The 25,614-nt window shown below is 30.0% G+C and overlaps 1 protein-coding gene across 1 annotated transcript in view; it reads right to left on the bottom strand.

Moving 5' to 3' along the window:
• Positions 1–25,614, bottom strand: part of LOC145688936 (uncharacterized) — a 355,842-nt gene that overhangs the window by 258,467 nt on the left and 71,761 nt on the right. Inside the window, exons 5-6 of the mRNA XM_081763102.1 lie at positions 6,600–6,753; positions 6,378–6,502 (exon numbers count right to left, since the gene is read on the bottom strand). Of these exons, the coding sequence (XP_081619228.1) occupies positions 6,378–6,502; positions 6,600–6,753 (279 nt within the window). The remainder of the gene's footprint in view (positions 1–6,377; positions 6,503–6,599; positions 6,754–25,614) is intronic.

Genomic DNA, 25,614 nt, shown 5'->3' with positions numbered 1-25,614 from the left:
GTCATCAGAAATCAGCGACAGAACACATACTTTATACAGTATAGCAATATACTCTTTAATTTTTCATAACTAAGCAAACTAATGTAGTTCTTGCGGTAATAAAGTGGAATGTTCTACAAAATAATCATAAATCATTGTCCTCATTTCCGTCAGTAATTTTGACACAGATTGAGAACTACAAGATTAATAGAACTAGAAATAAGTGATTTAATTTTTTTTCTCTTACACCAAAAGACTTCTGCATTTTGCTGAGATTGTCATTTTTTAAAATATATAAGTCCCCCATCCCAGACTAAATGTGTCTACCGGGGTTTCTAGGTAATCGGTACCGGAAAGTATGAAGTTTGTTGACTGTCATATCTCGACAGTTTGTTAAAAGAGATTTAACAATTCATGTTGGTACTTCTTCGTTACAAAACACTTCTGATTGACTATATTTATGGTGAATTACGGAACTTATACACTCCGGATAAAAAAAAGCCAGCTAACACCTTCGCGCTAGGCCATCAAATATATACCTTCTTATCCTACAATCGTGTCTCGTAGAAAGACGCCCCTCTCTCTCCTCCTTTTCTCTCTCCCATATTAAAATCAGCAACATGAGCATAATTCTAATGTCAAAATATAAATGCATTAGTGTCAATAAAGTGAAAGAATAAAAATGAGACGAAACGAGATTCATAAGTTGATGTAGAGAGAAACTAAAACATATCTCAATGAAAAATAGAAACCAATAGATGTCTTTCAGAGGTACGGAAGCGAGATAGAGAGGTAAAAAGAGGTAGAAAAAGAGAAAGAAAAGCGAGTACAGATAAAAATATTGAATTTGAACGTAGTAAGGAAGGAATCTAACATTATAAAGTTCCGTTTCCAGATTTCCAACAGTAATATAGAAGTAACGTTTTTTTTTTTTTTAATTTTGTTATGCCCCACAATTATTCTTGTCTATTCTTTTTGCTTTTCATGTTGTTTGTTTATTTGTATCTTTGCTTTCCTTGTTTATATTCGTGTTTGTCCATTATGTAGATTTTATTTGTTATATGTTTTGTCATATGTCAACTTAGTTCTTGGTCGGTATCAGAAATTAATCCTTGAAAAAATTTAAATTTAATTTATTTAAATATGAGAGGAAGAAGAAAGATATATAATTATTATAAAAAAAGAAAGAATTGTAATTGTGATTGGTAATTGTTAATCCGTTAACTTCTAACTGCAAATTTAACGAAAATAATAATTTTCATAAGTTATTAATGTGTTTGAATCTTCATCTGCTAAAAGTTATATAATTTAATTTGTAATTACTCAAGTTTTAAATGTGTTGTGGATATTTTAACGGTGCCAGTAGAGTAATGAATATGCAGAGTTAAATACTTTCTTCTGGGGCTTAGGCCCTTACTCTTCCATACCGCCACATCACCTTAAAATTGTTTTGATGTAAACTATTGTGTAATCTGCAAGTATACAATCCAAATTTTAGTAATCTTCTACAATGTAATTAATATAAATCTCATTTGAAATTAGTTATTTGTCTCGGCACGACTTTACAATAATCATAATGTCTATTATGTTACTGAACCTTTAGCTGCATGACTGAATGTCATATGAATCCGCGTAGCATTAAACATAATCTATTCCATTGTATAAACAGAGTTAGTCAACGAAGTCTGAATATTGAATCATGAAGTTAGGTATCATATACAGCAATGCCAAAACGATTATTATATATACAGAGGCTATATAAAAGGGATAAAAGAGATAATTATAAATATGAATATTTAAAGATAAATGTATTTATGGAAGATAAATGTATTTATGGAAGATTTAAAGAATGTACTTAATATATGACAGAATTTATATTTAATATACGTTGCCTTTGTGGAATTAATGAGCTTTGGGTAATGCTGATTATATAAATAGTAACTTCAGAGTCATAACAAGATAAACTCTGATCATGGAAATGCTAGATGCGGAAATTCTTAATTAAGTTCGGTAACCAAACAGTATTATTGATTTGTCTTAAATTTAGTTGTGGAAATCCGAATTTTACTTGAATATTTCCATACATTCAATCAGTTAGTCACGGTTTCTTTTCATATCGCACCGTGCAATGTGATCATATAGGTCTTCATGGTGTTACTTACTTCCGAAATCAAGGATCTGGAACTAAATACGATTTTCCACGTTTTGCAGAAACGTGGTGGCGACTCAGTTTTAGGGCTATACATAACTCCAAAATAAAAGTCAGATTTGTCAGAATCATGAAGCGTTGTCGATGAGCGTGACAGAGAATTTGGCGACCTATCAGCCAGGATTGGATAAAGAAGTCAAGTCGTCGTGAAGATTTTAATAAATTGCTTTAGCGAATGTATGAGATATGAAGGAATTTTGTTGAAATCCCCCCCAAATATTAACTGTGAAGACAAGGAAATAAATATGGTGAGTGTGGCGAGAAAGAAGAAAAGGTGCTACGGTCCTAGAAACTATAAATATTAACATGTCAAGTATTGAAGTTGAAAAAGACTTTTTTAAGTGTTGCCGAGAAGTAGTTCCGACAATAAAGAAAGGAGGCAAGAGGAAACTTAATGCACGAGATAAAGCAATTACCTGTGGTAACTGCACAAAATTGTTTCACCAGCGATGTGTGGGAATCATGGAAAACCCAGATGATCAAGATATTGAATATTTTTCGAACTGGATCTGTCAAGACTGACAATCGAAAGAAAGTGATAATTATAATAAGACAGATAGTGAGGATGATTTTGAAGATACAGAAGAAGACAAAGAGAAAGAAAAGGAAAGAGAGCTGAGAAAAGAAGAAGCTCAACGGAAAGAAATACAAAATTCAAAAGAAGAAGAAGGAGTGCCAAACGAAGAAGCTAGACAGGAAGAATTGCAGAATTCGAAGGAAGAAGGAGAAATTGAAGAAAAAGCACAGGCAGATAAAACAAAAGTTGTTTTACACGAAGCCAAGGAACAACCGAATGTGCCATTATCAGAGCTAAGTGATCAAGAAATGTTTACATTGCTTATGCAACAATTATCCCTATTTCGATTAGAAGTTACCAATAATATCACAACATTGGCTAATAATATGCAAACATTCGGAAAAGAGTTGAAGGAAGAAATACGTGAGGATTTGAATATAGTTATTGGAGATCTGAAGAAAGAAAGTGTATATCAAGAAGAACAGCAACCTAGTGACAGTTTGATAGAAAATAGTCAGAAGAACACCACTGAGGGAGTAACGAAATTTATGGAAGATATTAGTATGTGTGCTGAAAGAATAGAATATGAAACTTTCTCATGTAGAAGTTCGAAAACTTCGAATTTGCTAATTGAGAAACCTTCTAAGAAGTTAAGAGAATCAAAAGAAGAAACCAAAATACGACCGCTGGGAAAAGCAAATATGAAAACATGCAAAGATAGAAAAACAAATATGAAAATATGCAAAGATAGAAACTGGAGAAAAAGAAAGACGAAAAGGCAAAGCAGAAGCAGGAAAAGAAAAAGAAGAAAAATCACAATGGCAGAAATTGACACCAGAGATCAGAAAAGGAAGAGAAAGAATTCCGATAAGAAAAGTTATTTGAAGAACAGGCCGAAGAAGAAGTCACGAAGAACAGGATGTTCGAACAGAAAGAAATCTAGAAAGAAGCCTAGAGAGAAGTACTGGAAGAAGAGGAGCACAAAATCTCAAGAAAAATTATGGAACCTCCAGAAAAAGAGGAAGAGAAGAAAGAAATTTGAACTGGACAAGAGATGGAAACATCATAGGAGGAAAGACAAGAAAGGAAAAAAAGAAATAAGTGGGAAAAACAAGCATAGAAAGAAAGAAAAAAGGAAACAGAAATATAAGGAAAGAATAAGTGATGGGAGAAGATGGAAAAGAAAGAGAAAAGACAACGATAAATGGATGATGGTTGTTTTTCGTTCTTGTTGTTATATGTTATTGCCATTGTTCTTTCTGTTATTTTGTTTATTGAATCCCTAATTACACACTTATATTTTAGTTGACTGGTCCCTATATAATAACCGAAATCTGAAGAAATTATGCTGCTTTTGAAACCTAAAAATTGACGAAGCCAAATAATTTGCAATTCAAGAAACTTTTCAAATGTTCACCTGAATAGAAAATTATGCTATAGAGGCGACTCAAAAGTAAAAAAAAAATTATCACTGATAATTTTTTTTTCTTGAAGAGGGGGAAAGTTGTTATGCCCCACAATTATTCTTGTCTATTCTTTTTGCTTTTCATGTTGTTTGTTTATTTGTATCTTTGCTTTCCTTGTTTATATTCGTGTTTGTCCATTATGTAGATTTTATTTCTTATATGTTTTGTCATATGTCAACTTAGTTCTTGGTCGGTATCAGAAATTAATCCTTGAAAAAAATTTAAATTTAATTTATTTAAATATGAGAGGAAGAAGAAAGATATATAATTATTATAAAAAAAAGAAAGAATTGTAATTGTGATTGGTAATTGTTAATCCGTTAACTTCTAACTGCAAATTTAACGAAAATAATAATTTTCATAAGTTATTAATGTGTTTGAATCTTCATCTGCTAAAAGTTATATAATTTAATTTGTAATTACTCAAGTTTTAAATGTGTTGTGGATATTTTAACGGTGCCAGTAGAGTAATGAATATGCAGAGTTAAATACTTTCTTCTGGGGCTTAGGCCCTTACTCTTCCATACCGCCACATCACCTTAAAATTGTTTTGATGTAAACTATTGTGTAATCTGCAAGTATACAATCCAAATTTTAGTAATCTTCTACAATGTAATTAATATAAATCTCATTTGAAATTAGTTATTTGTCTCGGCACGACTTTACAATAATCATAATGTCTATTATGTTACTGAACCTTTATCTGCATGACTGAATGTCATATGAATCCGCGTAGCATTAAACATAATCTATTCCATTGTATAAACAGAGTTAGTCAACGAAGTCTGAATATTGAATCATGAAGTTAGGTATCATATACAGCAATGCCAAAACGATTATTATATATACAGAGGCTATATAAAAGGGATAAAAGAGATAATTATAAATATGAATATTTAAAGATAAATGTATTTATGGAAGATAAATGTATTTATGGAAGATTTAAAGAATGTACTTAATATATGACAGAATTTATATTTAATATACGTTGCCTTTGTGGAATTAATGAGCTTTGGGTAATGCTGATTATATAAATAGTAACTTCAGAGTCATAACAAGATAAACTCTGATCATGGAAATGCTAGATGCGGAAATTCTTAATTAAGTTCGGTAACCAAACAGTATTATTGATTTGTCTTAAATTTAGTTGTGGAAATCCGAATTTTACTTGAATATTTCCATACATTCAATCAGTTAGTCACGGTTTCTTTTCATATCGCACCGTGCAATGTGATCATATAGGTCTTCATGGTGTTACTTACTTCCGAAATCAAGGATCTGGAACTAAATACGATTTTCCACGTTTTGCAGAAACGTGGTGGCGACTCAGTTTTAGGGCTATACATAACTCCAAAATAAAAGTCAGATTTGTCAGAATCATGAAGCGTTGTCGATGAGCGTGACAATTTTTGTCAGAACTATTCAAATAAATACGTAGAGGATGCTTGAAAAATTCCTTAAGTCACTTTCAAAATGAATACCTAACTTGGTGATCAAATTAAGTACTCAATTTCCATTGAAAATGAAAAGTTCCGAGACACGTCTGAGATCATGCCCATTGTTTCTACCAGACATGTTTATGGGGGGCACTGCCCCGGAGCTCTTAGAGTGATCCCCGTAGGAAACCAAAATAATACGTCTATTATATAATAAATAAAATAGTACCAGCAGTGCCCTCCCGGAATACTAAGTGTGCCTCCTACGGCACTTTTTCTGAAAGAACGACTGATAATGTCAAACGTTTAACACACATCATGTCTTTCCGAAACTAATACATTTCACAAAAGCGTTTTCTTTAGTAACTTGAAAGATAAAAGTACCTTCTGAAAGCACGTCGCAGGACTCGTATTCGAATATTAAATTTAGGACTGGTAGTGGTTTATCTTGAAGTAGATAGATTTGAACCAAATTGTAATCTAACGCAGTGCAATTTAAAAAAAATAATACTTGTAGTGCTTTGACAACGTTATTAATTTGGTAGTACTACAGATTATATCAAATAATATCCCTCTTTAATATTAAGCATTGTACAGAGTTTCAGTGAGTTTTATCAATTAGTTTACAAGTTATAAAGTTAGAAGGAAGATTCAAAATAAACAATCTATTCTGCAAATAATATTAGAACATTCACAAGATGAAATTACCTACCAATATATAAAATGTCTATTGAAATGGCTAAGAATTAAGGTCTTAAAATACTATTTACCTGGAAAATGGCGGTAAAGCAGAGTTATAAGCTACACATGGTCCATATATGGTGTTCATAAATTCACTAGAAATCGGCTCCATAGTCTCGTAAAATAAATAAGATATTTTAGGAATTCGTCGTACCTGAAAGGAAACAATTGTCTCCACTGAGTTATAGCATTCATTATCGTATTGTCTTCCTATTAAGGTGTAAAAACGTGAGTATGTTTGTTGTACTCACCTTCTCCTGAATATAGGTTAAATTTTTCTGACGGAGGGCTTCATCTTCAGCAAACTCAACCAATCTACTCATTGACGCTTCATTTATATGTGCTACCTCCAGTAAAAATTCTTTATAATAGCCCTTCTTCTTTTTATCGAAATCTCCAAATAACCTTAAAAAACAAATTAGATTAGATTAGAGATGCACTTAATGGTTCGAAGATTTATCTTACATTTATTATAAATGAATTAAATATAAAAGATATATATATATACGCGTAGAATAGATAGCTCTTAATTGTTTCGTTAAGAAAAGTTAACATATTTAACGATATATATGTGGTATTGTTGCAAATACTATGCACTATTTAAATATTCGTGTCCAATGTAGATATTGTTAGAAATGATAAATTAAAATCTTAATTTATGTAAATTAGGCTTCAGTGTCTTGACTTTTTGTTAAATGAAGACTTCAATTCTACTTTTTGTCTGCGGTTTTCAAATATTATTATTATTAATATTGTACCTTCAAAACTGCGAAGAACGTGAATAATAAAGCATTATCCATATAACAAGGTTAAATGATGAGATTAAGAAATAAATGGATTTGCACACACAAAATCGAAGTGAGCATTATTGGATGCACAAGAAATAAAACGACAGATTGAATACATTGCAGAGAAATAGAAAACCTTAAATTTATTAATTCTAAACCCTGACCTACACGAATCCTTGTGGCGCGATTTTACGGTACTCTTGATAATGACAAAATAATGCAAGAGAACATCCTAAACAATAAGTCTAACGCAGTTCCTGGTGGGGCCGAATGCAACACCAACGAAGGCTAAATTGCTCATTCGTATCTACATCGTAAGTATGTATTATCAATGCTCGCGACACGAATGAGAAACTTGAACAAATTATTAATGAAACATTATGAAGTAACTTAGACTTAATTTACTCATCTGAAAGTTGCATAAAGACTAAAGATACGTGTATAACTGGTTCCGGATATGATTATACAATAATCACAAATGACAGATGTACTGAAGTAACAGGTAAATCGAAGAGAGACGGTATTATTTTCCTAAATAAGAACATCAGATTCGAGGTGTTCAATTTGGCTTCCTGCTATCTCGATGTGATATGAAATAAAGCTTAGAACACACTACAGTATAAAGACGTAATAATGCGTTGTGGGTCTAAACAACCCCTCCAAATTATTAGTGTTGTGATTATATTGATTACATAAATACTAGGGTGTATCGACAATCTTAAGGTGGGTATTGCGGAAAAGTGGCCATTTGTCACCTAAAAGAAGCCTGATTTTTTTTCATTTTCAGATTTTTTGTAGGTCGGTAGGTGCGCGCATCGATCTTGAAGTTTTGATGCTGATTTGAGTATGCAACATCCTCAACAATATAATAAAATGTCATTATTTTTCTATTTTATGTATTTCCCCTGCATTATGGTCATTTATGGTTTTGTTTATGACAAATTATTTTACATTTGTGCCTCACGGGTAACTCTACATTATTTACTTCTCCTTTTGTTCAAAATTTGTCAATTTTATAATAAAATTGCCTTTTTTCTATTGATGTATTTCAATTGGTTTCTAATTTGAGTTTTATTGGAACGTTTTCTGACATAAATGTCTAAATAAAAGATTTGGCTTTCTAACTACAAACAGTTCATCAATTACCGTCCAGCACTTTGCTTATTTTCATAGCTATTTACAGGAGGGTTACCACGCAAATGTCTTATCTTGTATCCCATTCGCACTCACAACACTATATTTTTGCACCATTGCTTGATTTAAAATGTTGACTACGTTTATTGGATTACTTGTTCGCATTTTATACACGGAACGAATGTTTCACTGGTCCAACAAATGCGTTCGTACCAAATGTCACACGCCTGCCCGCACCAAAATTGTTGTATTACTACTGTTTGTCATTCGAAGACGGACACCGTACAACTCACTGCACATCCATGTTGCAATTGCCTATAGGAAAGCACTCTAAATTCTGCTCGCTGTGTCTTAAAATCCTAAACAATAGTCTAAAGTCAAGAGAACTAATAAGTCTATGTTGTCAGTTTTTAATAATACGGAGTACAAAATTGGGGAAATTTACCATATTCCCATAGAGTATTTCAAGATCAAAAAAGGGCCATACATAACATTTTGAACTTACCAACTGCTCGTAACTTACCAAAATATAGAGATTCGTTCTAAACAAACCGTATGGACCAAGTTTGAGCAGAATTGAAATATTAACTTCTATTCAAGATTCAAAAGTAACGCATTACAAAAAATACACATACACAGTTTAGGACTTAAACGTATGTGCACATGATGCATTTTCGCGGGGTGGAAAAGACTGGAATAACGTATTCACAATTATAATGTATTTAAAATTTATTCTTTAAAATAAATATTTTATTTTAACCAATTTTCGTGAGAGTTAAAGCAAACGAATAAAGAAGTCCTAAAATGAATTTCTTGATTTGTCAAGTACACCTGCTTCAATTAGTTATTTATCACAGTTTTGATATGAAAATCAGTCTTGTTATTACAAGAGAGATTTTTTATCGTTAAAGGTGGAAAGATTCAGATATTTAATAATTTAATAGAAGGAAAAAGTAAGAAAGAAGCTCCATTTATGGATTGCAACCTGGTATTGAATCTTGTAATAATATTTACTGCTATCTACTCTTAAGAGGTGTGTATGCATTCACTTATCACTAAGAGCAGAACAGACACAAGAAAAGTGAATTTTAAGCTTTGAGTTGTGTCTTCTTTTAAGAATACGCTGTGAAATGACAGTAGTAGGACATGGTTACTTTTGGCGCACTTTCCCCTCTCTCAATATTTTTAACCAGCGCAGAAGGAACAAACTAATTATACAAAGTTACACGGCGCAAAGTATTCCCATAACTACAATGTTAAAGTGAGATCGCATAGGCTTTTATGACATTTAAAATCATAAAAACTTACAATCTAAAATCTTACATCTAAAACTACAACTCTTCTAACTTATAATGACCCCATGGTAGAGTATTTACTCCATCCTTTAAAACACATCTCTTATCATCCACACAACTTAAAGCTAACTCATTTACTTCTATACTATACAAATCGTGCTTATAACTTCTAATCAAGTTCATCTTCTTATAATATTCTTTTTGATTGAACAAGCAGTCTTTATAATCGTTAAATGATAGTTCTTTACTTACACATTTTTCTTAACTCCTTTTGCTTTCTTACAACATTTATCTTTTTGGAATCTGATTGAATACATTTTTGATCTTAAACCAACAAATTCTTCTATGATTGTTCCTTTAAGTTCATCTTTCATCTTACCAAGTATTTTCTTATTGACTTGTGGTATCTTATATCTGTTATCTATAGAGTAATCACTCGTGTCGAAGTAATCAGTGTAATTTTTCATGTCCTCATACAAATCTTCTGTTTGAATATGGTATATATAGCTATCAGTATCTGTATAACATACTTCTATTTTGTCTTGATATTTTGGTTTCATCACATTATAATGGAAATCGTACATTAAATATTTTGACAAATCTAGAATTGACATACCAACATAAATCGGTTTGTTAAATTGCACTTTAATCTTGTTCATGTGAACTGCTACTAAATTTTCCGTAAAAACTGTAGTACTCTTATAATTTGGTTTTGCTACAAGCTTCTCGTATTTTTTCTCATCACTTACAAGTTTAATATTAACTCTCTTTCTAATATTCTCCATAGTCTTCCCAAATACTGAATTATTCATGTGCTTATAGAAGTCTTTTTCAAAATCATTAGTTGCTTTCGTTCTCATCTGTGTGTTTAAATCAATATATTTCTTTAACCAATCTGATTGTTTAAACTCTATTACTCGATGTATGTTCTTAAGTTTCAATCCAAGTGAAAGACATTGTTTTAGGTTTCGATAGTGAATTACATATTTTTCTTTGTCATATAGGGTTGTTAATAGCTTTGATTGTTTTGAACCAGGCGGGCATATGTTTTGAGGAGCTAATGGATAGTCTTTGTGTTATGCAATTCTTTCGGATATTCAAGATCAGCTTCTAATATATAACCAGTATCAGAATTATCAGTTATACTTGTAAAATTTATTTCTTCAATCTCATCTTCACTTAACCATCTAAATCCCTTATACGGTAGATATTGACTCATTGCCCACCCATACAATTTATTAGCATCTAGATACATTAAGTAAGAATCTTCTTTATTCTTATCGTAATTTTCCATATACTTATTATTTGCTTTTGCATATCTTTTTGAGCATTGACTAATTCCACCTCTTATACCTTTCTCTACCTTTAATACCATATCATAATCCCACAACAATTCTAATTCTATATTTGTCATCTTTAACATCGCATCCCAAGCTAAACCTGGTGCTGTCATATACCAAGCAGGATCAAGGTCATAAGCTTTAAGACATGTTTCTCTAAAGTTCTCAAACACATCTGCTAACAATAGTACATCCGTTTTTAAATATAAATCATGGTATTGTCCGAGATTCTTAATGTCAAATGTTTTCCATACTTTTTTGCATGTTCATAATCTTCATCACTTATATGTGTGTTCATAAGCTTGTTGAAGAATGCTTCCTTTAGTGGTAATTTTCTTTCTCTAAACCTATTCCAATCGTTAACATAATCATATGGGTAAACACCTTTTCTTATTACAAGTTGAAACTGTTCTTGATTAGGATAAAAGTGCTGGGTATGTATCATTTGTTCAGGTTTCAAGTTCGATGACAATTTGTCTAAACTAGAAGCCATAAATCTAAAAGAATCTACAAATTTCAATTTAGTAATTCCAACCTTTTTACTGAATGATATGTATCTTTCTTCATTATTGGGTATTAGATCTATTTCTTCTTTATTACATCCAACAAGTGTGAGTCATATCCTGTCAAGTTATGTATAATCACCGGTACAAACTTTGGTACTTTAACTTTTAAATTGCAGTTATTACATAGTGGTGCTATAAATTTCCCTGTTATATGATCATGATGCTTAACTTTATGATTTTCTTTAGTATATTTCCGCTTACAGTAATAACAACATTCAGATTTATTGAACTCTTTTCTCTGACTTTTTGTTAATGGTTATTCGTTATTTTGTTTGTATATGTTCGATATGTGTTCGGCTTCTTTTGTTAACAGTGTTATAAATTTATTAGCAGCGTTCGTACCTCTATACAAAACAAGATTGGTTTTACTTCCATCGCTTTTTACTATATAATATCAAAATCCAGATGGCTTATGTTGTTGATATTTCTTCATATATGGTTCGTTATCCGGATAACATTCTTTACAACCCATAACTTTATGTAACAAGCATTCAAAATCAGCATAAATCACAAATGGCATTTTCATTATGTATTGGTAGTTTTTAAATTCAACGCATTTACCTTCTTCAGGCATTATTATTTTTACTGGGTCATTTAACGAACAATCTCGCTCATGTTTATTTAAAGCGTCTTCTGAGTAAAAGTATAGCAAACATCTATCACATAAATATTTTCGAGCTCTCTTTTTAGTTAATTGTGTACATACTAGTCTGCTTAAATCGTTAATCCAACAATAATGTGTTTTAACTTGGTCATCATTTTGTTCTTTTACACATAATAAATTGATATGATTTTCTTTCTTGTTTTGTGTATGATATAGTATAAAAATTGAATAGTCTTTATCATATACATAGACATTTATAGAAATATTAAGTAATTTTTCAGCTTTTGAGATGTCACTTAGTTTTACAGGATAATTGATGCCTTTTAATTTTTTTTCTAAGTCCATAACAACATGCTTATACTTCGGTGGTCGTTGTGGATTTTTTCAACAGGATGTAATGCAGAAACGATTGAATATAAGAAACATTTTTCATCTTCATTCTTTACATTAATTACTGCCTTTTTGTTTTGAATTTGTTTAGGTAATTCTATATATGTTGATCCCTTATATGGTGTATATTTGACGAAAAGTTTATGTTTATAAGAGCCCAGCCAGAACCTCTAGCTTGGAACTCATCCATTCTTGTTCTTAATCTTTGTTTCATCTTAGTTATTTCTTCTTTTAAATTACTTGATTGATATATTTCTTGATTTTCAGTGTTAAAATAGAAGTTTTGAGTTTCTTCACCTTTCTTATATGTACAACTTATATAAAGATTAGCTTTTAATGAACTATGTATACTTAAGCTAATTTGTAATCTGTTTAATATAGCTTTAGATGTTGCAGTAATATATTGTTCAAGTGGATCTTGTGGTTTGTAATCTGTTGTAAATTTCCATGTTTCTAATCTTGATTTTAATGCAATGTTCTGACGTTTTACATCAATTGGTACTGATTCAACTTTGATTTTTGGTTCTTCAATTACTTCTTTTTTAAATGGGAATATATCTTTAATCTGTCTTCTGCTTTGTTCATCATCATATTGTTTAAGAAGGTTTGTTAGTTCATGTTTTCTTAATCGGGAATATCTTTTGATTCCCTTCTCCTTACATTGTCGTCTTAACTCTATTACAGTAAATCTACTATAATTACTCATCTTATTTACTATATAGAAAATCTTACTACTGAATTTTCATCTTCGCCGGATTATTCCTAATCATTTTTGTACTACTTTTAGTTCCATACATCCTAATACAACGCTTAACATTGTACACTCCTGCCATTGTCTACATATTACGCGTTGTATTAGAACACGACTTTGATGAGAATAACCCATCAAAGTCACATATACACATATTAAAATTAAATCATTTTTGTAAACTTACTCATCATCGTCATAATCATCACTACCATATTTATATTCATCATCACTACTCAAATCAGATGTTTTTGTTGCATTATTAATAATTATTTTTCCTTTAACAGTATTTGCTTCTCTAATAGTGCTGCTAAGAGTTTAATATCATGATGAATTAGTTTAAGTCTATCATGTAATAAATCAAATTCTTTCTCCATATTTGTTATATAGAAAACCAACAAAAATGAGATAAATTTTAAAAATCTAAGAATAAAAACGAACATGACTAGTGCTAAGGAAATATTATCTTACAAACCTATATTTGATTGTGTATGTAAACATTTAGATATTGGTGGTTATAATGATGAAGACAAAATAAATTTTAGCGTATCCATAGGTATGTTAGATCATTTGTTCAAGAAAGCCACTAAAGAAAACAACTCATTTCTTATACAAAACATTCTCTATGCAAACGTTATGAATTTGTCGGATGAGATGTTAGATTCACTGACTGATGAACAATGGTTATCTATAGGTTATGATGATTATGAGGAGGAATATAACTATGATCACATTACAGAAGACTTTATACGCAAATAGCAGGAGAAAGTTGATATGAGTAAAATATGTTCATGGAAAAAGTTATCAGAAGAGTTTATAAGAGAATTATCTGATAAAGTTGATTGGGAGAATATTTCGGAAAACTAAGACTTATCAGAAGACCTTATAAGAGAATTTGCAAATAGAGTTGATTGGAAAGAAGTATCGTTAAATCAAAACCTATCTGAGGAATTTATTAATGAGTTTATAGACAAAGTTGATTTTGTTGCTATATTTTATGGAAGCAAACTCTCTGAAGCCTTTATACGAAAACATGCAGATAGAGTTGATTGGTGGAGCTTATGTAGGACTCAGCAATTATCAGAAAACCTTATAAGAGATTACCCTGACAAAGTAGATTGGGAAATGATTTCGATGTTTCAAAATTTAACAGAAGAATTTATTGCAGAGTTCAAAGACCCCGTTTATTGGGATAACAATTCAATTTATCAAGACCTATCTGTAGAGTTTATATATATATTTAGACACTTTGTAGATTGGAGAGCTATAATAAGAAAATATCATAATAATTCTGATTTAGGTGGTATATTGAATTTAGCATTCGATGTTACAGCAGATGGTTTGTTTAATGTTTAACTAATTACATTTTATGACTATTATATCATAAAAGTCGTAACCTTAATTATCTAATATTAACCTTAATTATCTTTTATGATTATTATATCATAAAAGTTGTAACTTTAATTATCAGATATTAATCTTAATTATGAGATATTAACCTTAATTCCCAGATAATAACCGATCATATAAACAATCAATTTCTTTAACCAATTCTTTTTCTGATAGGGGTGTCCAAACTCATTACCCTTACCTTTACGAATATCTAGTTCTTGCTGCATTAGATTGAATAGCTTAATACTGTTAGGATCTCTAAATTTTTCATATATTATTACATGATTCGGATATTTCTCTTCTGCTTCATTAAGAGGCTTATATAGACTTCTCTTTTGGCATCTGATAGCATAATAAGGGAAAGGGTCATTAGGTTTGTTCTTCTTATATATGATTAGACAATTATCTTTTGAATTATCGTCTGTATATGGTGCTGCGTTTGTTTTAAGATGATTTATTTCCTTTTCTTGTTTCTCATTGTTTATACGTAATTCATTTATTTGTTGTTCTATTTCTTGTAGTCTTGTTTGAAGTTGATCGTTGTTAGTAAGGTATAGCTGTTGAAAGTCTTTAACGAAGTAGTTAATAATGATTTGATTACATTTAAGATAAAACTCTGGAGATAACCATAGTGATATATCTAGAATCAATTCTTTACAAACATACGTTCTTCTTATTTCATTCCATATTTCTCCTTTGCCACCTGCTACTTTTTTGATAATTTCTAGACCCGGAATACAGGTTCTGGAAATGTACGCTATGAGCTCTTTTAATTCTTTATTTTCTAACCAGTGATTAAACCTTTTCCCACCATCTTTACATAACTTGACAACATTGAAATATCCTGTACTCTTATCTATAATCAATTTAAAGTCACCAAAATTACCATACCAATAATTACCTTTAATCTGTTCATAACAAATATTATTTAAACTATAAAAAATTATCCATAGTACTCATATTTATTATATAAAAATTATGATTTAATCATTTTCGAAGTTTTTACCCAAACAAATAAATTTTTATTCACCATCTTATCATATCAAGTATTAACTCTTTCGAAATCGTTACACCCTTACATAATCATATAGCCCAGAGAGTAACGGTTCGCTAGCCTTTTATGGTTATTATTCCATAAAAGACAACATTTATATTTACACTACAACATTACTTTTATCTATCAAGCTATTATGTGAATCATCAAAACCTAGCCATTTAACATATACTTTATCACCTTTCTTTCTCAAAACCTTTTCCACCAAGTATTCATCTTTATGTTTCGTCTTTAATTGTTCTGGTTCGTAAAATCTACCTTGTACATCCTCTTCTTCTAAATATTTAATTCTATATGTAGGCGGATTAGATGGAATAACTTCACTAATAACAAATACTTCTGTTGACCAATTAGGTGTATATCCTTTCTCAAATAACCCTTTCGACTTACTTATACGAACATGATCACCTAATTTGTATTTGGGTTTGACACGCTTATAATCTTTCTTATACACTTTCTCCAATATTACTCGCTCATTCTTCTTATTAACTTCTATAGGCTTTAAACCAATTGTTCTATGTACTCTATTATTATACTCACTAATCAATGTTGGTAATATCTCTATCCATTTATAATTTCCTTGTGTTGTAAATCTTTTCCACATGTTTTGCTTAAGTGTTCTATTAAATCTCTCAACAACAGAAGCTTTCTTACCACTATAGGTTGAGTAATGATTAATCTTATTTTCCTCCATTAACTTCTTAAACTCTTTATTGTAAAACATTTTTACCTTGATCAGTTTGTAAGTTACTAGGTTTTCTTGTTCTTAATTTGGATTCGAATGCTTCTGTAACATTTTTACCACTCTTATCTTTAACAGGAACAGCAAAAGCATATTTCGAGAACACATCTATAATCGTTAGCAGATACTTATAACCTTTATTTAATTTGGAAACACCTTTTAATACTCCACTATCCATTTCAACAAGATCAGCTTGCCAAAGATCATCGATACCTTTTATAATTACACTTAATCTGTCACAGTTTTTTCTAGATGGTTTGTGAATTTCTTCTATAATGTCTTCTCTAACACCTTTACCATCATATAGTTAATCATTCTTTTTAACGAATTGAGTTTTAGTAACACCACATACAGAACAAATACCTTTCTTTAGATATCTTCCATTCTTTGTCTGTTCAATTCTAATGGTATCTTTCTCCGTATCTGTCAATTTCTTACACTTAACACAATACATCATCATTATTTATTGTATAGAAAATCAACCAAAAAATAAAATTTATCATTACCGAATACTATACTTTTAACATTGTCATCATCATCACTTGATTCGCTTTCATCTTCTGTTTCTATATACATAATAATCAATAATAATTTACCTTCTTCCAATTTAGAATCTTTGGTTTGTCTAATTGTTAACTGATCATGTATATTAAAGTGTAATGGAAAACTTTCAACTAGTGTCTCATTTAAAAATAAGCCTATAAGATGTTTATTAAGACTTGATTCTATATGCATTAACATACCTCTATAAAGAAATTTGTAGGCAGCAGCTAAATTATATACAAAAAAGGCTGGTTTCCCAAGATCATCTTCTGTCAATCGACATGGTAATTCAACAATTTCTTTTCTTGTAAGTAAACTAAACTCTTCTTTCACTGATTCAAGCTGTTCTAATGTTACAACAACTTGTTTATCAATAGCATTAGATACATTAACCAATCTTTTGTTCTTAAAATCAACCCAGGATGTGTAATTTGATCTAAGAAGTTCTCTAGATTCTTCTTTTATACTTTTAACATTACCAAAAATATCCATATTTATTATATAGCAAACGTCTTTAGGAAAGCTCTCTTTCTATGTACATTATAACAAACAATAATTGACTTCTTCCATAGCTGAATTTTTAGTTGGTTTAATCGTAATTATATCGCCTTTTTTAATGTCTAAAGGAGGAGTTTCACCTTTCTTTAATGTCTAAAGGTAAATTTTCAATCAAAGTATCACCCAAATAAACCTCTAGAAAGTATTCATCCAAACTTAATTCCATATGCATTATTTTCCCATTATAGAGAAACTTATAACCATTCGACAGATTAAATGTCCTAAAGATTGGGTCTTTAACATTTATAGTTCTCAATCGACATAATAGATTTATAGTTTCTTTCTTCATAATGAACATATTTGCTTCTCTGTTTGATGTTTGAAAATATTCTTTCTTTATGTATGTGTCTTGTAACGTTTCTAATGCATCTTCAAATCGTTTTCTATCGTTCTCTAATTGAGCTTCTATTGACCTAAGTTGTCTTACGCTAACAACATCATTTAAATTCTCCAACAATTTTAATTTTTCTTCACTAATATCAATATTATCTTTTCTATCTTTAACATTACCAAATATATCCATACTCATTTATTATACAGAAAATGCCCATCCTAATTTTTCAAAACATTAGTTTAGCATCTCTATTTGTTTAGATGAGTGTTTAAAATCAATATCAACATGAACATCGTGCTTTTCCAACAAATGCTACAAAACACATTTTAAGTTAATAAACAATACTCTTTTCGGATACAGTTCTTTAAATGTTTCGTATAAGTTTTCGAACTCATTTATAAGTGTTTCCTTCATATGTCGTAAGTTTAATGGTTTTTCATCGGTAAGGTGATACTGTATTAAATAGACATCATCATAATATTTTGTGTATTTGTTTTTCTTTAGTACTTCTAGAACATCTTTTGTTGATATTAAATCTTTTCATATATCTCTAAATTCATCATTTAACACCTTGAACACATCTTCAGGGATAATTCTATTTTGTAAAGCTTGCAAACGAGATAGCTGTAACTTAAATCGTTTTGTAGTATCATACCATTGTTTTCTTACGCAAGCAGCTCTCATTTCATCATTAGTACTGTAAACAAAACCATTCTCTACAGAACAATAATCACAAATGTAGCTACTCCTACCTTTTGTTTATGATTTACTACCACAAATACTGCATTTTCATGGTCCAGTATTATAATTTGATAACATGTCCTTTAAGGTAATTATTGGATATAACTTTACCAACTCTTCTTCAGTATACAAAAATTTAGGTATTAACATTTTCGATAACTGAACAACTGTATATGCGTTATTTTTATCTTTTAAGTCTATCTTACTAACATCTCGAAAATACCAATTAAAATTAAATCTAACTAGTGCATCTAGTTCATCCTCATGCTTCTCAAAATAATCTAAAAATCTATTGTGTATAGGTTACATATTTATCTTAAAACAAAACTTTTATGAATATAAACCATAAAAGTACTTAAACTTAATAATATTTAATCATTTTTAATCATATACATAACAACACTAAAAGAATATCCTTGATTTAGAAAATTTAAAACCTTAACATAAAGATGACCACATATAACTGAATTAAAGTCTTGTATTCGCTAATCATTGTAAAATAAGTTTTTGGTACCAAGATATTGTACTAGTTGTTTAGAAGGAACACTACCATAAGAATCGAACACGTAATTTATGTTGTTATCTTTCCAATAGCATATCCAATGAGTACCAATGTTTTCTGATTTATCAAGGTTAACTACACCACACTCAATTACATAGGGTTTTTGTGGAAGTTCATCATTCATAAATACACCTCTAAATCGTTTTATCTTTGATTCTTTAACCAACCTCTCTATATCGAAGTTGGTCAATGGTTTTAGTTTTTTGACTTCTGTGGTTTACCTGCTCCCTGCTTTTCTTCCATAGCCATATTGTGCCTTTTTTGTTCTTCAAGTTCTTGTTTATTCTTCTTAGCATCCAATACAGTTTTAGTAATCGCTGCTGCACCACCTGCTAATGAGCCAACTGCTCCTAAAGCTGCTAAAATGGCTGGAATTGTAAAAATAAAACAACCCATATGCTCTTTCTTAATCTTTTTCATTTGTGCAGTAGTTAAAGTTAAATCCATTCCTTTACCTTCTTTAATTTTCTTAGATTTATCACTAAGTTGTTTCTTTGTTAATACATGATCAATATTTAAATCCTTTAGTTCGTTATAAGGAACACTAAACATACAACCTTTAATAGAACACATCTTCCTATTTATTTAAGAGAAAATCTTAGTTTGTAAAAGTACAGTTGTTGTTGGTCCACCAAATTCAATTAAGGAATCATTCTCATCTGTTATTCTTATCTCAAAATTGTCTTTAGATATAGGAAAAAATAATTGATAAGTAGGCTCATAAATAATACTATGTATAAACTCAGCATCTGTTTTAAATGATGCTATAATTCCTGTTTCTCTATGTGTGTACTCCGTATCTTTAAAAAACATACCATCTGCTATATTACAGTGAACATTAATTGTATCAAATGGGTGAAACTTTGGTATCTTATCTCCAACATGTTCTGTGTTTTTAACCAAGTTTTTATCACTAAAACCTAATACAGTGTTAATGGTATCTAAGGTTATATCACAATACTCGCTAAATACTTTAACTCTATTTTTCTCTCTGTCCTCAGTAATTTTAATATTTTTAAATCCAGTGTATGGAAGATTTGATTTAATATATTCTTCTAATTCTTTTAAACTATATTGACCAGGTTAAACTATGAGTTGTTTTGTAAAATTAGGATGAAGGTTACTACAAAATGTTAATTTATTATTTCTTTCTGTAATGTTTGGATTTAAGTATGTTGTGTAAAACCCAACTAGTCCTATACTTAAATTGCTGTTACTGTTGTCTAATTCATAATGAAGTTTCTTCTTTAAAACAGAAGTATCACTCGTTAACTTAAATACCTTAGCCATTTATTACATAATAAATGAATGAGTTTGATTTACCTTGAGATATTCCAAGAGAGAAAGTAATCAAGTTAATAGAAGATATCATTCAAAAGTTAGAATACAGTTTAAAGAAGGAAAAGAGAAAACTACGAATTGTTAAATATCCATACTACACTTTGATCACGTTGTCGGTTATACTTTCTGCAACAACTGGATTTATTAATATTTTTATACATCTCTTGCAACTGGAAGTGCTATAATAACAGGTTTCTCTTCTAAGTTAAACATAAGCAAAAGAAAAGACGAATATAAAACCATTGTCACTTGTATTAACTCATTTAAAGAACAGTTAGAGATGATAATAACATTAAATGGTGAAATGGATAACGAATATATAAAAGATACGTTGCTTAAGATCAGAGAACAACTTAAAGATATAAGATCATAAAAGAGACGATTTTCTCTATAATAAATGAGTAAGAAAACTATTAAGTGGGATGTAAAAGAGATGATAAAAGAAACAACAGTTAAGAAAAGAAATGGAGAACTTATACCTGATGATATTCGATGTCTTATAGTGGGTCCATCTGGGTGTGGTAAGACGTTTTTGTTATTTAATGTTTTATTACAGCCAGGTTGGTTAAACAATAATTACTTCTACATATATTCTAAAAGCATGAATCAGCCAAAGTATGAGCAATTAAAAGATCGATTTGAAAAAGCAGAACTAAACTTTAAGAAGCAAATAGCAACGTTCTTAAGCGGTAATGATCGTATTATACCTATTGATGAATGTGAAAAATACTCTATAGTTGTGTTTGATGATTACATTTTAGAGAATCAAGATACTGTTAGAAATTACTTTACAAGAGGTAGGCATAAACATTTAGACTGTTTCTACCTTGCACAAACATACTCAAAAGTACCTAAACAGCTTATAAGAGATAACGTTAACTTCCTATGCGTATTTAGACAAGATGATACTAATCTTAAACATGTGTATAATGAGTTTGTTGGAGGAGATATGTCTTATGATAAATTTAAAGAAATATGTTCAAAATGTTGGCAAGAAGATTATGGTTTTATAGTAATTGACATGACAAGGAAGGTAAACAATGGTAAGTATAGGAACAAAATAAAACACTTTATAAACGTTTGACGTTTGACGCTTTTTGACGTTTATTGACGTTTATTGACGTTCGTTTATGTTTATTAACGTTTGTTCTTTTTCTATATAATAAATGGATGAGAAAGAAATTAATAAGAATATTAAGTTAAAGGAGTTCTTGATAAAGGGATTCAAATCTTAGAAGAAAGAAAGAGCAGGTATATATGATAAATTTAAGACACAAGAACAACCTGTAATTGATGCTATTCAAAACTTAGGAAGTGAGATCAAAGAAGTAGCAGAACAAAATAAAAATCTAATAACTGAACTTGTTCCAGTTGTACATAAGACGGCTTCAATAGATCCTAGTCTACTAGAAACACCTAAAAAGATAACTTATGATAGTTCTCCAAGTAGTAGTGATACGCCTATAACAGGAGAAATAAAACAAATGAGAAAACAAATTAAAGACAAAGTGGAAGAAGTAGAACCTTTAACAACAGCACAATCATTTGGTAAGATTGCAACGAAATATTATAGTAGAAGAAATGATAGTGTGTTTGGAATAAGAGCTGTAGTAGAAGATGGAAAAATAATAAATAAGATAGGGAATTCTGAAGTTAAAGTGAGTGGTGATGATTTGATAATGGTAAAACTTATAAAGGAACAGAAGGTCTATGGGAATTGTTAACGATGAATACTAATAAAACAATTGAAGATTATAACGATGACGATTTTGAACAGTACAAGGAAATAATAATAGAATCCGATGCTGCGTTCCAAAAATATAATCAAGATAAAAAAGTAGCATCTAATAGAGGTTCTAAGTACTGTAATATTATCAAGCCTATTTGGGATGATTATATTAAACCAAATTTACCTCCAACTCCTAAAAAGACTGGTGAAGGAATTAAACAAAATACAGAGATACCTAAAGTATATATATGGATGGATGATGTGAGAAAGTTAATTGATCGGTTAATAGTTATAGATGGAGAAGAAAAGGCTGGTAATAATAACTTTTATAATGAAAAAGTAGATATAGTGAGTATGATTAATAATAAGCTTTCACAATTTATTCCTAATGATCCAAAAGGTATTGGTTATTTGATTAAGATCTTAAATACATTACCACCACGATTCTGGAATGATGAGAAGCTTGGAGAAGATTAGTAAATGATTTCATTAATAAACTATTACATATTCCAGGATTTTCGTACTGCGGTCCAGGAACTAAGTTACAAGAAAGATTAGAAAGAGGTGATAAAGGTATTAATTCATTAGATGAAGCTTGTAAAGAACACGATATATACTATAGAGACAATAAAGATACAGAGTCAAGACATATTGCAGATAAGGAACTAGAAACTGAAGCATGGAAAAGAGCATTTAGTAGTGATGCATCAATTGGTGAACGATTAGCTGCTTTTGGAGTCGGTACTGCTATGAATGCTAAGGTTAGGTTAGGATGGGGATTATAAGTTTTTAAATGTTATTATGTATGATTCTTTTATGGTTAAGTTAGGATGTGGATTATAATTTTTTAAATGTTATTATCTATGATTCTTTTATGGTTACTTATCATAAAGTGTTGTTTCAAGATTTTCTTTATAATAAATGGATAGTATTGAGAGTTACGAGTTTCAGAGTTTTAAAGCTAACACAAGAACATTTAATAATTTGAATGAAGCTAACAAAGATATTGAGTTTGATTTCGATGTGGGGGATGGGTTCCTACATCCACACAAAGCAGATTGTCATATGACGTTTGAAGTTGTTGGTGCATCAGTTGGAGGAACATTTGGTGCAAATGATACTACAAAACTTGTAGATAACTTCTTACCATTCTTCTTTTCTCAAAGTGAGGTTAGAAAGCATGGAGTTGTTATAGATAAGATTAAGCTACCAGGAATAACATCTACAGCTATCGGAACATTAAAGATTTCCAAACCAGAAGTTGAATATTTAAAATAAACAGGATTTGAAACAGATGATAAGCTTGGTCTAAGAAAGGACTTTAGTGTTTTGTACCCATTAAGATTAATTCCAGGCTTTTTAAGTGATTATAAAGAGGTTATGTGGAAAGGTGGATTGAGAATAACATTTACAAAAGCTAATAAAAATAGCAATGTCTTGTACAAATGGACTGGATCAGGAGCAGGTGCAGCAGCTCCTCATGATGGAAAAATAACAATAAAAAGTATGGAGATAAGAATGCCTATTGTTGAATACGAATCTAATTATGAAAGCCAGTTAAAGTTGAATATTCTTAAAGAACCTAAAACCATGTTTTCATTCCATACTTATCAATGTGTTAAGAAGACTGTTGTAGGTTCTTTCTTGGAGTTTGATGTTACTACTCAATTTAATTCTAGACAATTTGATATGCCTGATTTTGTAGTTGTAATGTTCCAAACTGATAGAAGTAGTAAACAAACAGCAGATGCAAGTAAGTTTTATCATTGTAAGGTAAAGAATATCTATCTTAAGAATGGGAGGAATGAGGTTTTTCCAAAAGAATCAAGAAACTTAGATATTGCTAACAGGGATTATTTTAAGATGTATGAAGATTATACTGCATTTAAGAGAATAACATGTGGCAATAGCGAAATGTACTATGATCCTAAAGAGTTTATAGATAACAGACCAATGTATGTGATTAATTGTAGTAAGAGGAAGAATGTATCGGTAAATGAGAGAACAAACATAAAGATTGTAGTAGACTTTGCAGAAGCTGTGGCTGCTGATACTATATGCTATGCCATTTTAATTGGATAAAAGAACTTTACATATGATCCCAAGAATGAGAAAGTAGTAGAAGGGTTTTAGATAGTTAATTATATGTTTGTATTATTTTATGGAAATTTTTCCATAAACGAAATTTATAAAAAATGATTAAATATTTTTGGTGAAGATAAAAATTGAAGAGTGTTCATTGATTTTCTATATAATAAATACGATGTCGAGTCATATTGAGCTTTTAAATAAACTTGGAAGTCTTGAGCAAAAAAAAGTTATTGGATTAAGAGAATTAGAATTAAATACAGAACATAAGATTGTGAAAATGGAAAAGATTAAAACTAAGTTTGGAAAGAGCATTTTAGTTGAGTGTGAGGAGTTTAAGGTCTTTTTTCCACCTAGATTTACAAAACACTTAACAGATAAAATGACTGATGAGATCGTTAAAGATGGAATAAAAATCAAATACACTGCTCTAAAAGATAATTATCCAACTGTTGAGTTCTATATGTAAATTTCATATGGGAATTGGTTTTATGAATTTCAAATGAGGATTGGTTTTATGAATTTCTCATAAAACGAACATTTTCCTTATAACAAATAAGCTATGGCTACTTATTTGAATAAAAAAATGACGTTAAAGCATTGAGATTCCTTCGCATAGATGAGTTAGAAAAAGGTAAAGCGTACGAGATAACATTATGGAAATTGATTCAAACACAGCGTTATGGTCTAAGAGTTTTAATACATTTAGATGAGAAGTATAAGACGTTATTACCACAAAGATATAATGACGAAACTGAGCAAGTATTGAAAGATTTGAAAAAGTATAAGCTGTTTGTTAAGTATGAGGGTTTGAAAGATTTAGATAATGGTTATAAAATACATCAGTTTTACTTTAGAAATGAATCCAAAAAATAAAAATAAAACTTGTAATTTTAAGTATGTTTTAAGTGTATAAGTGTTTTTATGGTTTCATTATCAATATCCGAACTTGTAATTTTAAGTATGTTTTAAGTGTATAAGTGTTTTTATAGTATCAAGACTATAAAAACTATGGACTTTGGATATACAGAACATAATGTCATTTAAATTTTAAAGATACATGTATAAATAAGGGATTTATTTGAGTTTTTTTATAATTATATCCTTAGAGTTATTCAATTTGTAAGACATTCGATAGATATTAAATTTATTTCTCTATTGATTGCTGTTTGAATTTTGAAAATCGGTTAATATTTGACGAAGTTATAACAATTCAAAATTTCGGGATTTTTTACGGGTTTATTTTTGAGGTTTCGGGAAAATATTATACTTTAAAAATGTCTTAGAATTTTGTGTAGATTACGACAGTATTTTTAT

Source organism: Thermobia domestica, chromosome 7 (assembly GCF_964235325.1).
Source record: "Thermobia domestica chromosome 7, izTheDome1.hap1.1, whole genome shotgun sequence".
Classification (NCBI taxonomy): Eukaryota; Metazoa; Arthropoda; class Insecta; order Zygentoma; family Lepismatidae; genus Thermobia; species Thermobia domestica.
Note: the sequence above shows the minus strand (reverse complement) of the source record. Positions and strands in the feature narration are given on the sequence as shown.